Source organism: Tribolium madens, unplaced genomic scaffold (genome assembly GCF_015345945.1).
Source record: "Tribolium madens isolate multiple individuals breed KSU strain unplaced genomic scaffold, Tmad_KSU_1.1 Scaffold_11;HRSCAF=98;Tcas5.2_LG3b, whole genome shotgun sequence".
Taxonomy (NCBI): domain Eukaryota; kingdom Metazoa; phylum Arthropoda; class Insecta; order Coleoptera; family Tenebrionidae; genus Tribolium; species Tribolium madens.
Genome location: NW_025400975.1, coordinates 9,402,747 through 9,413,685, shown reverse-complemented (window position 1 = coordinate 9,413,685; position 10,939 = coordinate 9,402,747). Strand labels below are relative to the sequence as shown.

Genomic DNA, 10,939 nt, shown 5'->3' with positions numbered 1-10,939 from the left:
TCGAAATTGATATTATTTTTAGCTTGTTCCGCTTATTTCGTTTTTGAACCAGAGGCTAATTTATTTTGCAAAATTAGCAAAATCTTGTCCAAACATGCTTAAAAATCAAAAAACAATTATTTTGTTTGTTTCACTCGATTTAACTGCTTTTTGAACAAAATTTCAGGTTTTTCACTAGATTTCACTAAAAAAACAAACTAAAAAATCAAGAAATTAAATCTAGAATTACATTATTTTATCATTTCTCGAGCACGTTTTTCAACTAGAAACGCAATTATTTCCCAAAATTTTGTTGAAAACAAACCGAAAAATCACAGAATTAAACGGAAATACATGTCATTTTTTGTTTTTTCAAGAGTTTAAGCGGATTTTTAAGCTGAAAACAGCGTTTTTTCGTCACATATAGTCAAACAAATCGTAATCTGGCGAATTTTTCAACTCAAATCTGATGAATTTTATGTTTTTGATCGGGCAACACTGAGTATATGTAGGTAAAGTATTCTAACCCGTCTTTTTCAGAATTGTCCCTAAAAAAACAATTGGATATTTAAAGTCGGAATTACACAACTCAACGGGGAAGTAGTCACTATGACTTTAAATTTACACTAAATGAAAAAAACTAAATTCTCTATGGACTAACCTTCGTTTTCGCATGCATCGGGGCCCCATTTTCCAGCAACATGTCAACCACTTGATCGTGTCCTGATCGAGCGGCACAATGCAAAGGCGTAAGTCCATCTCGCGTTTTCGCCTGAATATCTGCACCTTTAGCCACTAATAACGTAACCATATTATTTTTACCCCACTTGCTAGCAACATGTAACGGTGTAATATTATGTTTTGCTGCATAATTAACATCAGCCCCCTTATCATACAACAATGATGCCACTTTATCGTTGCCGTAATGAGCAGCTATATGCAACGGTGTGAAACCGCTTTTGGATGTTACGTCTGGATTATGTTCATTCTGAAATGTTTATGCATTTGAGCAGATTTTCTTACATTGAGGTATAATTAATCATTACTTGTAATAATAAAGCGGCTGCTTTAACGTCGTCTTTCTTGGCGGCTATATGCAAAGCGGGGAGTCTTACTTTTCCTCTTGTGTCATTCTCGAGTAAAACGGCAACGACTTTGTCATGGCCTTGTTGCATTGCTACTGCCAGCGGTGTGAAACCATCCTAAAAATTAACCACTAATTAATTAAGAAAATAAGTAACTCAGTTAGTTACCTCAGTAGCTAACGTTTGGTTAGCTCCTTTCGATAATAAATACTTAACAACACCATCGTGATTCTCTTGAGCGGCCATATAGAGTGGAGTGAATCCATTCTGTGATTGTACATTAAGAGAAGCACCATGCTGAACTAACAATCTCACGATTTCTTCTTGTCCCGCTATAAAATAAATTCATCGAATAAAATTTGAAGAGTGCAAGCGCACTGTTGTTGTTTTTATGGTTAAAAAATATCGCAATTACTGCAACAACCAGAGCGCAACTTCCTGTCTTTTTATTTCAAGTCTCATTGAAAAAAAACCTACCCAATGATGCTATGTGAAGTGCTGTATTTCCCTTTTTGGTGGCAGCGTCAACTATAGCACCTCGTTTTAGTAATTCTCGAGCAATCTCGACATGGCCATCTTTTGCAGCCAGATGTAGAGCGTTCAGACCGTTCTAGAATACAGACAATGCATTTTAAAATTATTATTGCTTCCCAAACTCTCTCTAAATGTAAAACAGCACGTTTTAAATTTGAAATATTATAATGGATCGTGATCAATGCAATGATTTTTTTGAACAGGTGTCCTATTTACAAAAATATTTATACAAGATTGTAAAAATTTGTATGTTTACATTGCAAAATCTTTCTGATTTCTTTATGTTTGTATGTACATATTTCAGTGGAAAAATAATCAAAAGGAGAATTGGAAAATGTATCAATCTGTTGACAAACTGAAACGACTCTCAACTTCGAGTCCATCAATAATAACACTAGAAAAATCCTCATAAAATTGTTTAAATAATTGAATTGGAGTAAAAGCTAACGTCAACATTGAAATATTTTTCTTTTAACAAATTTACTCGCTATGTTTACAACAAGTGTTCATTAATTATGATATCCACGTCTATCATTTTTTGTAAATGTAATTGACGACATAATCACCTCACTTTATGTTTAATGCAACGTTTTAATAGCGCTTTGATTTAAACTTGATTGATACATTTCCGATATAATCTTTTATCGAACCGTTCAAATAAACCACTATAATCACAAAGAAGCAAATATGATGTAAATATTTGCGTTATTAAAATAAATTTCCCTTTAAATTGGCATAATGCATTGACTAAAACTATTTTTAAAATTAAATTACCGCATTTGACGTATTAATATCTCTCACTGTCCCAGAATCCAAATATTCTTGAATTTTGTCCAGCTGATTCGCCCTCGCTGCCCTCAAAAAAGCTGTATTCGGATCAGTCTGAAAAAAATTGAACAAAAATATTATTATAACGATTTTAAAATTAGATCTTTTCTAAAATTAAATATTGGAGTACATTCACTCAGACGATGTAACAAATTATTGCGACTCTTCCTTTTAATTCTAACACATGGTTGCTATAATTTCTTGTAAATACGGAAATACAGCGGTTGTGAAATAATTTCCAGCGTTGAATATTTCATAAATGAAACTGAAAACACACCAGGAAGCAGAAAAAAACATGCAGATTATAAAACTTCTCTGAAACTGATTTCTTTTTAAAACTTTCAAAGCTTCTTACGTGACCTTCTTGGTCAAGAAAATAAAGTTGCATAAAGCGCTTCTAAAGGAAGAAAAAAACCACTTCCCGTGACATACAAAAGCTGAAACTAGGCTTTGCATTAATGACATCGTTTTGTATCACAAATATTTTTCACGTGTAAAAGCTCAAAATAATTCAGCAACATTAAAGTCGAAAGGATTTCCTTTTAGATACCGTTAAGTGATTTGGCAAATCGGACGCCTTCTTATGTTAGACAAATATTAAATACCTAACTGCATGCATAAGTACATGATGGAATGTGGAATACGACTGAACAACTTTATTACACTTAATGAAAATTACATACCAGGTGAATAAAAAGTATGGAACCAAACGCTTTTTGCTTAAACGATTTATTTTTTGAAAAAACTAATTGATGTGTGATAAAGTACTATAAAAATGTGATCATTTAACAAGAATAAAATTTTTCGAAATTTCCTTTTGTTTTTGAGTTCTACAAAAAACTTAATTTTTTTAAATGGCAACCCACTAGAAAATCATTTTTCTCATAAAAGCTATACTCTAAGGATTACAACTATCTTCATTATATTTAATTTAAAAAAAAAAAAAATTCACATAAATTGCAATTTTGACAAAAAAAAATCGCATATCTCAAAAACAAAACAGAATTTCGTTCTGAAAATACGATTTCTCTACAAAACAGAAATTATTCCAGATCGAATTTGCTCAAGTATAACGACAAACTTCCTCAAATTGCAATTACTCTTCATTAATCAGACACTGTATAGCAAGTCGATTGCAAACCTCGAGTACTTTGTAATTAATTTAGTTTTAATTGTTCAGAGAACAGCATCCCTCAACTCGTATGAACAAACAAGCAAAAAGTTTTCAATACTAAAATTATTAGAAATCTGATTCAAAGAAAAGATTTATTCCCAACAAATAAAAAAAGGTGTGCATGAAAAAATCATCAAATACTTCTACTAAATAAAATCGGTAGACCGCTTTCGTCACCATTACCACGATCCATTTCATTGCTCACAACTTTCTTATGAAATAATTGAGTTAATGACCTTTATATAAGAGGGTCAATAATTTTGCATGGCTCTGAACCTCAAACGGAAACACTCAATTGTCATTTCTTCAGGATATACAATATTCAATTAAGAGCCTACATCAACAATTTTGATATTATCCCAATTTAGTATTTTTAGATGCAAATTTATGCTAATCTAGAACATTTCTGACTATCAGACGTAAATTTTATATTTTATTACGCGTTACATCACTTCTATAATAAATATTATGACTAATTAAGTGGTATTACAAGTCAGTTGTACGACCCACTTGTAACCATCTCAGACAAGTGACTAGAATTACAAGCACCAAATTGTTACCTTTACACAGATTTCGAAAATTTTATTGGCACGACTTGTTAATAAAAAGCAGTCAGTCATATTTATGGCCACGCAAATAAAACATAATTATATAATATAAAAAAATACAACATGCAATTCGTTAATAAAATTTGTTGAATCTAATGTTATAATCGAGATAACATTCCTTTCAAAGTTTAGGAAGTTTCTAGTGCCAACTTCAATTGAATTTCTAAACAAAGTGGCTTGTAGCTTTGAAATTAAGTTGGCAACAGAAGTCTCGTCACAGTTTCTACATTAATCAATGCTGCCAACTTAACCAACTTAAAGTTTTTGGAACCCCTGAAAAATCACTTGTCTAGCCAAAAAATACGCGATGCTATTGGTGAAGAGAGGATGTCGGCAATGAAGCAAAAATGTCGCGGGCAGCAAGTGGAACCAATTATCCAACTACAGTAATACCAACCAAGCTAAACCGCCATGAACTCGACACAGTTATATTTTAAGTGAATAAAGTGAAAATTTAAAAGCAAATTTTTTGATGGAAGAATGTTGGTGATTAATTTATGTAGAAAAAAAACACATTTTAATAGCGTAGAGCTCACATTGAAAACACAAAATAAATTGCCTCAGGAATTCTAGTTGCTGCTAATCAAATGGCTTTCGCATGCTCCTCTTTGTTGGTTCAGTATGAGTAGGTAGAGATAAATTTACCCAACAAAAGGATAAATACTTATTAAAATTTTCTCGCTATTGTTTCAACTTCCGAGTTTTAATGCAAATTCTTAGCCATGTTACGTGCTACTACTGATAACAAAATACATTAAATTACCTCTAATTAATTACTGAATTACTACTACTTATGTGAAAGTTTAACAAATGCCAATAAAAACCCGTTAAGCAATTACTAATTGGCCTAAATTATTTGACAAAAAATTAAAGTCACGCGAACTCACTGGATCGTGAGTCCTCTTCAGATTTGGAAGTGGGCTAATTTCTCTATTTTTTAGTCTAATATAAAATCGGAAATGTAAATTACATGAATGATTTGTTTCCTCTTTATCAACATTTCCTCGTACATACTTTATGTCAATCACTATAAACACAAATGCCTCTCATAAGATATTAATAAATGTGTTTCTAAAGGCGAAATTCTGTTTACCAAATTAGGTAATTCACAAATCAGAACCTGAAAGAGTTAAGTATTGCATTTCCTAGAGCCTAGATTATATCCTGTAATGATAAATCTAATGCTGCAATAAATTAATGAATATCCTGTGGCTTTACTCACGTGTATATTGCAGTTAACGGTACATCGTAAATAAACTAAGAAAAAACTATAGACTGTAATTTATTACCAACTTACACTCCTATTGACAGGTATTATTACCTACTTTACGCACGCGATATTTAAAAAATTATCAAGATGTTTTCCATCAAAAATATTTTTACTACTATAGTCACAACTGCTAGAGAAGGATACGTTGATGTCAAACATCCTCACACAGATAAAGAGGGAAAATAGTAGATCAATAAATTGGCATAAAAATTTTGAACATTTTTATTTTAAAATAAAATGCTTTAATTTTCTAATTTACGAGTAGTTACTACACTAGAAAATAAATAAACAAGAGCTTACATAAACAGAAGTTACGTCTTTCAAGATTTTTCTCTCCGTTTTCATTATAACTTTTTTAATAAAAAATTATGATAATCAGTGACAATGAAGATGCACTTGAGAATACCAAACATACACCTACAAACTCATCTGATAATAACCAATGTCAGAGTCTTATGTCATCAAAAAATATTTATTTTCGTTTAAATTAAGTCCTTGACCTATTGTGTTAACCTGATTCAAATATCCACTGCTATAAATTCCCAAAGATTAACATTTTTTGCTAATGAAGTAGAAAGAATGAGTAGTCTTTGGTTCGTGAGATGATCAAATACTTCAACACAATTATAAATTTCATTGTAGTCCATTTTGTTAATTCAATTAAAAATAAATTGCTGCTCTGATTTCAATCTCAATCAGTGTAATTAAGATGTCGTGACAATAAGACGTCTCATATAACCCCTCCTAAATTTAATAAAGTAATGTACATTCACCATTAATCAAAACTTTAATTAAAACATGAGGACCTAGTCATTGACCTAGCTCAAAACATAAGAAATATACAGGTGCTAAGGTATGGCGATTAGAGGAAGTAATTTTTCAAACTCGTACTGTACTTTCACTACTCATTCTACATTACCCAGCTGGAAGCCGTACGTGATTCCCCGCAATTACAAATTTTATTCAAAACCTTGAAATATTTATGATGACACTGAAATTATTGTCCATATACATAGTCAATATCAATGACTTTGTACAACCCAATTTATCAGTTTTATAAAGGCAGAGATAAATCTACTTTTTTATATTTCAAGTAACGCAACCAACTGTGAAACAGATGAAACTTTACAAGCAATGACTCTATGACAAATAGTCAAAACATTTTGTATATGTTTACACACAGAGACAGCATTGAGATTTCATAATCCTTATTTGATTTTACTCCACTTGAGTTTAAAAAAAACTTTTCTTGAAAAACTTTGATCAAAAGAGTTTCAACCAATTAGAAAATCAATTTTAAAATTTCGAATAAGTTTTTTCTTTGAATTTTTGAGGATACTTCTAATCATAGCAGTGTTTGCTTTAAATCAACCTTTATTTGCATAAAAGTGAAAACACTGAGTGATTCAGCTGACGTAATCCATACATTTAACAACTAAAACCACCATCAAATTTAAAGCGACCTTCACTAACAATCAGTTAGATAATTTACTTTTTTTTTCACGTACTAAACTCGTAGTTTGATACTTTGACAAAGTCTATTTCCATAAGTTTACTTTTACATTAACTTTTTTTCTAAAACTTTGATCAAGACATCAAGTCTGTAACAAGTTAATATATTTTTTCAATCACTGAATTCAAGGGGGCACGAGTGGAAACTAGGTTAAACAGATAGCCAGGTCAGGATGAAGGGTAAGAGTGTTATGGATCGATCCATTTGAATGACTAGAGGGAAGGAGAACCGATTTTCCGGGATGTAGAATGAATAAAACATGGATCACGAATTTCGTATGTACCAAACATTTACAAATATGTAATCATAATCAATATAAGGTCAGATCATTTAGCGAATATATGGGGTTGTTGCGTCACTGTTTATGAATATGACATAAGTATTTGTGATATTATTGAAATATTTAAAACAAAAATGTGACAGAAATGTCCAAACTTTCAATGTAAATATATAATTTTTCACTAGAAAAACACCAACTCTACCTCAAGCTTCAACATAAATAATAAAAGGTGCAGCAACGGATCCATACGAGCAACCCTAAAATAATATTTAGTCGAAAATTATTTCCTGTCTTTTTATCATTGTTAAAGTCAGCATGATTACTCCACGATTTACGTAAGTTATTTATATTTATAGATATTTTTATTCCCTGAGGCGCTGTAAGGTGCATTTTACTATCACCATGAAAAAAAACAAGTTTAAATAATTAAAATTATGCAACAGTTTGTAACATCCGATATAATTTAAGTCTATTTGAATACGAGATTATTTAAATTGTCCACCAACACCAATGTAAAAGAAATACGGTTGAATAACTTGTTGATGCCCACGCATGAAGACGTTTACTACATTTTATTTTCTTCTAAAAATCGCCACACCTGCGACACTGCAATGAGACCGTAATAGAAATTTATTTATAATACTGCATCCATAGAATATAAATAAACATACATCTGAGAAGTAGAAATAGAAATAAATGGTACTACATACACAAACAGTAGCAAATTTTCTTAAACAGAAATAAAAAAATCATTTTTTATTATAAAAAAATACTACTAACGTATAATTAAAAATTGACAAGTCCTTCATACTCATTTTTTTTCTAATGCAATCAGTGGCGCACCCGGAAAATATTGTAAAAGTGTTAATATAATTATAATTTATACGATTACAACCTTTGTATAGAAACAAATAAAAAAAATCACTTATTTCTGATTAATAAAAAATATTTTCAAGCAATCGAAAATCTCCTTTACAAAATTTAAACGATTCTGGGTAAAAACGTAAGCTCGAGTGTAAACTTTAAAAGTAAGATTTTCGACAAATATTTGACAAAATCGAAAGCCTCAAATACAAGCACAAATAGTAACTGACGGTAAAGAAATCAGACTTTGTGATTTTATTATTGATTTAATCCATAAGCAGACTTTTGCTACTGTAAGAGAATGTGAAACAAACTTTTCCACCTAAATTTTCAAGTAAGGCAATTATAACTCGATTTAGAAATAAGCGAACCTATTTTCTTTACAACGTTAAAAAAAACTTGAAATAATCGAATCAGAAACAAAGAAATTGGCTGAAATCCTAACTGCATCAGCAACGTTGAGTGTAATCATGCAAATATCCTCATTCTCCCCTTTACAGACAAATTTTGATTAATGACTCTTCGATTACTCAATCATCGATTAGCTTTCAATTAACAGACCCTGGCATAAACACTCAAATTGGAAACCATAACTAGCTTCGAACACAAGTCACGTATTCCGTGTGTACAGGGTGCTGGATTTTGGATGTCCAAATAGGGAATCTCCCAAACTAAGAGGTTTAGCCAAAAACGAGTGATACATTCTGGGGCTCATTTTTTGAGAAAATAATATTGGTTAAAACCGCATCGCGCTATCGTCTTTTGTTTTCGCCTTATAGACAAAAGTTGACATTTTGGCGAAATGTAAAAAAATTCATATCTTCGTTATTATAGAAGACACAGATTTGAAATAAAGACATTATACAGGCACTTTTTTACGTAGAATTTAATAATGTAGTTAACAATTTTTTTCACTTGTTTATTTAGCCGTAATAAAATAAACTTGTATTTTTTTAAATGGGAATCATAGATGGCTGTCATTTTTAAAAAGCTTGTTTTTTTCTTATCTAAAAAATATATATTTGTAACAAATTATTATAATACATTTTTATCAAAAAATTATCTTTGATTTTTGTTCGCAGTTGGCCATGAAAAAATGTTGCATCTTCAACTAAAAGGATTTAAACTATATTATTCAACCAATGTCACTAATGAAAGAGTTTTCTAAGTACTAAGTAATGAATTTAATAATGTAGTTAACAATTTTTTTCAGTTATTTATTAGTTTAGCCGTAATAAGATAAACTTGTATTTTTTTAAATGGAAATCATAGGCAAGGCTATGGCAATTTTGAAAAGCTTATTTTTTTTTGATCTAAAAAATATATATTTGTAACAAAATATTTTTTTATAACTATACTTAAAAAGTGAAATACATATTTTGTGTGATAATAGTTGGCCATGGATAAACTATTTCACTCCAAATGTGTAAATAATAATCAATAAGAGTTTTGTGAACTGTAAAATAGATGAAAAAATGTATAAAATTATAAAGATTTAAAAAATACGATACGGTAGAAGCATAAACAAATATCCGAGCGCCTCAGAACAAAATTATTACATATTTTTAAAAAATCAAAAAATAGGAAAAACAAATGTGTCAACAGTCAACACAATTACAAAAAACATTTTTTTGATGATCTAATGGAGGTAGGAAAACGTTCCACTTAGACGGAATTTGGGTATTTGAATAGCCATATCGTCATTTTTGTGTCATATAAAATATATTTTATTGAAGAATTAAAGCGGCTGTTTTTTTACAACACTCTATGTATCATTAGAAGTTGCAATGGTAATGTTAGCTTGTTTAAAGACAAAGAAATGTTATTAGTCGCCAATAAGTTGATTTACAATTTATTTTGCATTTTTTTCATTACTTAGTACTTAGAAAACTCTTTCATTAGTGACACTGGTTGAATATAATATAGTTTAAATTCTTTTGGTTGAAAATGCAACATTTTTTCATGGCCAACTGCGAACAAAAATTAAAGATAATTTTTTGCTAAAAATGTATTATAATAATTTGTTACAAATATATATTTTTTAGATAAGAAAAAAACAAGCTTTTTAAAAATGACATAGCCATCTATGATTCCCAATAAAAAAAATACAAGTTTATTTTATTACGGCTAAACAAACAAGTGAAAAAAAATTGTTAACTACATTATTAAATTCTACGTAAAAAGTGCCTGTATAATGTCTTTATTTCAAATCTGTGTCTTCTATAATAACGAAGATATGAATTTTTTTAGATTTCGCCAAAATGTCAATTTTTGTCTATAAGTCGAAAACAAAAGACGATAGCGGAATGCGGTTTTAACCAATATTATTTTCTCAAAAAATGAGCCCCAGAATGTATCACTCGTTTTTGGCTAAACATCTTAGATTCGGAGATTCCCTATTCGGACATCCAAAATGCAGCACCCTGTACACACACATAAATGCGGTCAAAAATTATTATATCAAGCCCCATAAAACCATAAATAAGAGGTCGTTGGATTGCACTAAAAGTGAAAGTTAGATTTTAACCGAGAAAAAGGGCATTAGCCTCATCCGTACTTAATCCACAAGTGTAAAACCGTCACACTTTTAGTTTCGGAACAAAACGAGACAATTCCATGACAAGTGAAATTTATACGAAACAATAGGATAATTTGTTTGCAGTCGTAAAGCCAACAGGAAATGAATGAATTAATGAAACAGGTAATACTTCCGCCATCATATAAGTGACCACACGACCAATTAACGAATTTCTTCAATTGATCATCGCAATGTTATTTTTGTGAAGAAGATCGGAATGAAGTTC

The 10,939-nt window shown here is 30.4% G+C and overlaps 1 protein-coding gene across 8 annotated transcripts in view; it reads right to left on the bottom strand.

The window, feature by feature from the left end:
• The window catches only part of LOC123007211 (ankyrin-3-like), a 31,035-nt gene that overhangs the window by 13,526 nt on the left and 6,570 nt on the right, over positions 1 to 10,939 (bottom strand). For all 8 annotated transcript variants that reach the window (XR_006412857.1, XM_044402369.1, XM_044402418.1 and 5 more), the window contains exons 2-6: positions 2,373 to 2,480; positions 1,542 to 1,674; positions 1,233 to 1,396; positions 1,026 to 1,181; positions 641 to 967 (exon numbers count right to left, since the gene is read on the bottom strand). Coding sequence is in view for 7 of the 8 variants with exons in the window: in XM_044402369.1 (XP_044258304.1) it covers positions 641 to 967; positions 1,026 to 1,181; positions 1,233 to 1,396; positions 1,542 to 1,674; positions 2,373 to 2,480 (888 nt within the window). In the remaining variant the exon portion in view is untranslated. The remainder of the gene's footprint in view (positions 1 to 640; positions 968 to 1,025; positions 1,182 to 1,232; positions 1,397 to 1,541; positions 1,675 to 2,372; positions 2,481 to 10,939) is intronic.